We start from the raw sequence: 7,500 nt of genomic DNA, 5'->3' as shown, positions 1-7,500 counted from the left end.
CCGGCCCGGACCCCCGGTGTGCAGCGCGCGCTTAGAGCCAGGGGTGAGCGGTATACTGTGTGGGGTTACTGTTAGACACAATTTTATTTTATTTATATACCGCTTTAAACAGTGGTCACTGTCTCAAAAGACGCTTTACAAAATAAAAATAAAAAATGTATAATCACACACACACACACACACACACACACAGTTGTTAGTTTGTTAGCTCGTGCTCTTGTATGTCTTGGACAGACAGACAGACACTTTATTGATCCAGAAGAAAATTCCCATTTTGTGTGTGTGTGTGTGTGTGTGTCAGACACGGGTGCCAACACTTTGCTCCAGTGTCGCTGCATTGTTTACAGAGACACACAGTTCAGCCTCCAGTGTGGATTTTTACTGGACCTTTAGAAACGTTGTTGTTGATGCTGTTGGTGTTTCTATTGTTCCTGTCGAGGCTCCGCCCCAGCGGACTGTCCGACCCACACAACAGCTCAGCACAGGTTTCACACCCGACCCCCTTCCTGACTCCACCCTCACAGTTGTTCTGGGCTTGGGACTGGCACTGGGGTTCTTGTGTGGGAATCGAACCAAACCGAACCCTTTCACATGGCAGACGAGAAACCCACCACTGTGTTCAGGTGTTTAGACCCTCAGAAACACTGTAGTGTGTTAATTCAACACTTGGGGTTTGGTGTGTAGGTTGTGTCTCTGAGGGATCTGACTTCACTTATTCAGGTTATAAAACAGGAGATCGGAGCCGTAAAGGCAGTGGAGTCGAGGCAGGTTACACACACACAAGGTCTCATCTGCCATGAGGCCACCTCTGCAATCGATAAACTGGTCTTTTTTAAGCAAAAAAAAACGTGCACACACACACACACACACACACACACACACACACCAGGAGCTTAGCTGAGTCACTGAGCACCAGAAATTAAAGTTTCCCTATTCTGCTATTTCTTCTTGTGTGTGTGTGTGTGTGTGTGTGTGTGTGTGTGTGTGTGTGTGTGTGTGTGTGTGATGAAAAGGAGTTAATACTTCAGCTTAAATACCCCTCGAATAATTATAGGTTTTTCACACCTGAGCCACGCCCCTCCAGACAACACCAGAGCTGAGAACATGTCCAGGGAGGGGCTCGTCTTATATGAGGTCACATTACGGGACGAACCTGATCGGCTTGTTTAACCTCCTGAAAGCCGGACTCTACTGTACTGTTGTGTATATTTATCTTTATTCATAGCTTATAACTATACATTTAATTAATGTCTTCAACCAGGAAGAAGTTTGGTCCTCATATAACAGTCCTCATGATGATAAACTGTATATAGACAGTTAAGTTAGAAGGAAAAAAAAAAGGTTGAGACGCAAACAATATAAAAATGGAAGAAGAAGAACAACAAAAAAATCAGGTGATGTTTATTTTCTCAGGTTTATTGTGTGTGATGGTTAACTGTTTGTTTAATTAATTTTGATTTCATAAATAACTACAAAAAAAAGCATCTCAGGTCACACAAGCGTTGAGGTGGAACAGCAGGAGACCAGAGCAGGTTCACCGAGAACAGGACGCTCAGGTCCTTTGGGTTCACCAGAGGAGGACCGTAGTCAGGTCTGATAAACCTCGGTCTCTGAGTGCAGGGTGGTGGAGGGGGTGTAAGGTTCTGGGGAATGTTTATCACACATACACCTCGTTAATCATCACTGCGGCTTCTTCTAATCACTGCTCGTGGTATTTCTGCACCGAATATTGTCTCGGAGTGGATTCCTGGATGCCGAGCTCTGAGTTCTTCAGTGTCCTTCGATCAGACGATCTCGATCCAATAGAACACCTCAGGGATGTGAGAGACCGCGAGACTCGCCCGGACAGTCAGGGTGATGTTCAGACACGAATTTTTATTTATTTATTTATTTTATTTAGTCCTGTCCAATTCTTTTTTCCCTGATTTTCTCCCCAATATAGTCGTGGCCAATTCCTCCCCGTCACTAGGGGGCTCCCACACCCATCAAGGCTACTACAACCACTCAGTCGGGAGGACGAAAGCTATCCCGTGTTTCCTCCGAACCACGTGACGCGAGCCGACCGCACCGTTAGGGGCGGAGTAACACACTCGGAGGAAAGCGCTAGCCGCTCCTTCCGTGTGCGCGAGCTCACAGACGCCCCTGATTGGCTGTAGAGCCGTGACTAATGTGGGAGCACAAGTACCTCTCATCCCTCCCCCCTGAGAGAGCTCGGCCAATCAGCTCTCTCTGTGCCTCCGGCTGTGAGAGGAAAACAGCATCACCCGGGGTTCGAACCAGCGATCTCCGGATGATAGGGCGAGCGCTTTACCACTGCACCACTCGGAGGCCAGACACGAATCTTTAAACATCTGGTGGAATCCGTGCCATGAAGAACTCAAGATGCTCAGAGACAAAGTGATAAATTTAGATCCTGATTACGGCAGCATGCGGATACGAGAGCTGAAGTTCTTATTTAAGGAAAGAAAGATGTTCAGGCTGCAGTTTTTTCAGCGTTTCGTCTCCCAGATTGAAACCTTGAGTTCGGCCAAAGTTTCCGTTTACACAAACCAACAAAAATGTGATTCTGTCTCTTCCGATGTGTCTCTAAACCGTGACCGGACGTCACGTAATCAGCAAAGTAACACCCAGTGCCAGAAAGCTAAAAGCTCATATTTTACTCAGCACCTTTCATCAGCTTCTGTGCTTCTAAAAATATTAAAATACAATAGTATTATCAATAGTGGATTCGAGTGGCGCTGCTGAATTACCTGGTGTTCAGATCCACAGTGACTCAGAAATCAGTCCAAGTCCGAGACTCTGATCTTACACCGGCATGAAGGGTAGTGTGTGTGTGTGTGTGTGTGTTTGCTCATTTAGCTGAAGACAGAAGCATGGAAATGCATGTTGTTCTCATTTATCTTGTTAAGATGAAACATTAAGGTCAGTAGATTTCAGTTTGATTCATACAAATTCACATTTCATACAAACTTAAATAATTCTTTTGACTATGTAAAGCTGCTTTGCGGCAATGAAAATTGCTAAAAGCGCTATACAAATAAAATTGAATTGAATTGAATTGAAAGTAGATCTCATCATCTCAGTGTAAAGCGTATCTCGCGCGTGAGGCAAAAAGCACGGACGTGTTTAACCCTTCACGCGACTCCCTCAGGTCCTGCCGATCCATGCTACCTACGTATCATTATTTGTTACGTAACAGTTCCATGCATGCTAACGCTAACACGCGGCTGTTTGTTTCATTCATTTTTAATTGATGATATCCTGGGAGCATTTGTCTATCAGAATACGCTACCAAAAAGTGTCAAAAGATCAAAACGTACTTCACTTACTGTCCGTCTGTCCATCTTCACAGTTTCTACCAACAATCTGGATGATGGGACAGTAAGTGGAACATGTTTTGATTCTTTATTATAACATTTATCTGAAAAATTGTGGTAGCACATTCCGATAGACAAATACCCACTTACTGTTATCTATATTTTCTACATTTTAGCATTTATTTATTTATTTAATTTCGTATAGATAATCCACTACACAATTTTTCCTAAATTAATGGACTCTGCTGTCAGGAAAGTAGCATTTTTTGACAAGGCAGCACAAACTGACAGGGCGTCGGTTCTCGTCTGGCTCGGCTCTGTTATTAGTTTTAAAGCCAAGTTTGGTCTGCTCTGAGATATAAAGATGAACATCACATTTCATATGAAGGACACTGTGTATGGATGAGTCTCACCACGGGACAGTGTGTCTCACCGTCACAGATAACACACTGCATTAGTCCATTCTCTCTGCAGTCATTTCCCTCTGAAAGAGAATCTGTAACGTTGTACGATGCTGAAATACAAAATACTAAAACCTCAGGACTTTGGGAACAGAAGAACCCACAGTCACACGGTTCTCTCTAAACAGCTTTAACACACACACACACATACACACACACTTTGTGTTCTGCCCAAACTTACTGCGCTTACACATATATTAAAGTACTTTCCTCTGCTTTAGTGCCCCGCCCATAAATCCGTGCTACTACTGTCATGGGTCTTGGTTAATGCTTTGTATTGAAAGTTTTTCATTTTTTTATTATTATTTTTTTTTATAATTTACACATATAATGTAACAGACGACTCATGAATTAATGGATAACGTTAAAAACAGCGCGTCATAAAGTGCTACCAGTATGTCAGAAAATGCTACTTCAGGTTAAAAAAAAGCGCTGTTTTATAATCCCACAGTGCTGATACCGCCGCTCTAAACTACAGACTGATATAACGATACATTTGTATATTTGATGCTAAAGTGATGATCTTGAGTCCTGAGAAGAAACCAGAGCTGAAGCATTAAACTCGTCCTGATCCGATTCTAACTCGGGTTCTGGTCTGTTATGAAGATGTTTGTTGAAACACCAGGAGAGGTTCTCTTCTCTCTCCTTCTCTCACACACACACACACACACACAGGAAATTAAAAGGCAGCGATGAATCATGTAAAGTTAAGGCGACACACCCAGGCTCTAAATCTTTAACTTCTAAAAACTAATCAGAGTTTTAATTAAAGTATCGACTGCAGGCTGATATCGATTTCCTTTATTTCTTCCTTTTTACTATTTGTACCTTAATGAAACATCGGCGGTGCTGGAACACGAGCTGTCCATGTGTTCCAGTTCACTCTTGCAGATGATCTCATCCTGAAACGTGGTCTAGATGCTGCTGAGATTTGAACTCATAACCTCCCGGTTGCTAGCACAATCCAATCCACTCCTCACGGCCCTGACAGGAGGAGCTCTGATCGGCTCTACATGACGACGCGTAAAGGAGCGACATTCAATTAACTCGTTTCGCTAAATTACATTCCAGCTCTTTTACTTTTGAAAAATATAAGTAATTAAATTTTCAACAGCATAAACAAGTTAATTAACAGTTAATTAGTCAGACAGCAGTAACGAGGCCGATTATTAACATTAGAACGAGCACATTGTGGTGCGAGTGTAAAGCACACTGTTTCAGCACTGTTATACACCAGTAATAGCACTGAAGCACTGAGTGACATCACAGAGGATTAAAGGTTCCGTTTGGAGCTGAAGTGAGAAATGAACCGCACCAGGAGACGCTGCTGCAGGATGGAGTGTGTGAGATCTGTGAGTCACGACCTCACTGAGGTTACAGAAGCTTTAAACACTCGCTCCCTTAACACACACACACACACACTCTGTTTCTCTCAAACGTTAAGACAGAATAAATAACAGCAGGTCATGTGACCGAGAAACCGATCGCGCTCAGCTTCCCCTCCAACACTGGAGACTCCTTACACTGACGTTACACAAACACCTCCATGAATGAGCCGTTACTATGGAAACGATAACAGCTGTTAAGAGAAAACTAATCAACAGCTGATGACCAGAAACACTCGCTTCAGTTGTTTAATAGTGACGGGTTGGAAGGGAAGAATAAACACGCCCACTCCATTAGACGGAGAGAAGATGGAAAAATATTACATAATTAGTGTTTACTTCTAGCTAAAGATCACATCCATAAACAAACACTTACTGACTCTAAACCTTATTCCTGGATCCCAAAACGATTTCTACAGAAACTCTACAAGACTCTGTTAATCCTAAAGTGATGAGAACTGTTTCCCTCTAACGCTTCCTGTGTCGTTTTAAGGCCTAGAAGCTCAACTTTGTGATTGTTTTATTGTTTTATTATACGCTATCTTCATGTCTGTGTATATATTGTTTCTTTTCCTTTTGCTCTTCTTTGTTGTTTTATTGTATTGGCTTTCATTTTTATAATAAATATATAAACAAAACAGTAAATTAAATGAATGAGATTCCGGCTAATAAAATGTAAACAAATAAATAAACAGACAGATAAATAAAAACACGGCACACAGTGGGGTGAGGATAAGAATCTGGCAAGCCTTTACTTTTACAGCTATTAAAACACACATACACGCACGCGCACACACACACTCACACACAGATAGAATGATCTCTTCAAAAAAAAAAAAAAGGAAAACAGCAGTCGTCAGTAATCACCCCCCCCCCCCCACCCCGCCCACGGGGGCAGAATACACTCCTGAGACATGTCACCCTGGGGCAGTCAGACGTGACCGGTCCAGCGTGTGTGTGTGTGTGTGTGTGTGTGTGTGTACTCTACTTGCTTAGTGTTACATCGGGATCATCAGGCTAACGAGGCTAACATTCAGGAAAGAGGCGTGGCCTAAACACATGAAGGCGGGATTACAGCGCGAAGATGTTTGTGATAGTGTTAGTGGACTGAACGCCTCCTGAGGTGAGTCTGGGGTTTAGAAACGCTAAACCGATTAGCTCCAGCTCTTAGCGACGTCATCCTGAGATCAAAGAACACGGTTACAGCGTTTCCTTTTTTTGATTTTTTTTTGAGAATTTTTAACCTGCAGGATGGAAACACAGAGGAGTTTAAAGGATGTTTAATAAAAGTGGACTGCTGTGTGAATTCACACACACACACACACACACACACACACACACACCTATAATAATGAAGAATGAAGTAGTAGACATGTGAGCGCTGTCCCGACCCGTATACACCCCGAGCCTCTGAACGTTCTTAAAAACTAAACAGTGTAGAAGAAAAAGAGGAGAAGGAGGAGGGATTAAAAGCGGTTGAGGTTGAGGGTGATGTACGTGTGTGTGTGTGTGTGTTCGTGTTCTTGAGAAAGAGAGATGAGAGGAGGCATCGGTGGTTCCGGTCCGGTCCAGGTTCGGGTTCCAGTCCGACTCTGTGGAGGATCAGTTACGGAGGATCAGCTCGAAGCTCTGGTAGACGTACTGGGAGACCTCAGGGGCGCGACACCGCACCGCCATCTGGGAAGGGGGGGGGGGGGGGGGAGGGGGAGAGATCAGACGTCATTCAGGTTGTCAGCTGACTTCATGTTAAGGTCTCAGCACAGCGCCTCCCACAGGTTAAGTGTTCATCTAGAATTCACCATTTTAATAAACATACATAGTCACATCACCGTTACACACAGATACAGATACAGATACAGACCGTGTGTGTGACGAACAGAATAGTTACTCTGAAACTGAGCATCTGAGAGAAGTGGAGTAACAGCAGCAGAGCAAAGCTGAGAGACGCACAGACTGACACACACACAGACAGACTGACACACACACAGACAGACTGACACACACACAGACAGACTGACACACACACAGACAGACTGACACACACACAGACAGACTGACACACACACAGACAGACTGACACACACACAGACAGACTGACACACACACAGACAGACTGACACACACACAGACAGACTGACACACACACAGACAGACTGACACACACACAGACAGACTGACACACACACAGACAGACTGACACACACACAGACAGACTGACACACACACAGACAGACTGACTTCAAAATAAGAATCTTATCTTCTCCCTCTCCGTTTCTGTTCCTCTCTTTCGGCCTCTATCTCACACACACACACACACACACACACACACACACACAC

The 7,500-nt window shown here is 43.8% G+C and overlaps 1 protein-coding gene across 4 annotated transcripts in view; it reads right to left on the bottom strand.

Moving 5' to 3' along the window:
• Positions 1-6,037: 6,037 nt before the first annotated feature.
• Positions 6,038-7,500, bottom strand: part of ap1b1 (adaptor related protein complex 1 subunit beta 1) — an 18,557-nt gene continuing 17,094 nt past the window's right edge. For all 4 annotated transcript variants that reach the window (XM_053480905.1, XM_053480906.1, XM_053480902.1 and 1 more), the window contains one exon: positions 6,038-6,840. In XM_053480905.1, the coding sequence (XP_053336880.1) occupies positions 6,766-6,840 (75 nt within the window). In that variant the 3' untranslated portion in view covers positions 6,038-6,765. The remainder of the gene's footprint in view (positions 6,841-7,500) is intronic.

This window comes from Clarias gariepinus, chromosome 21 (genome assembly GCF_024256425.1).
Source record: "Clarias gariepinus isolate MV-2021 ecotype Netherlands chromosome 21, CGAR_prim_01v2, whole genome shotgun sequence".
Classification (NCBI taxonomy): domain Eukaryota; kingdom Metazoa; phylum Chordata; class Actinopteri; order Siluriformes; family Clariidae; genus Clarias; species Clarias gariepinus.
The sequence above is the reverse complement of the archived record's forward strand: the minus strand, read 5'-3'. Positions and strand labels throughout refer to the sequence as shown.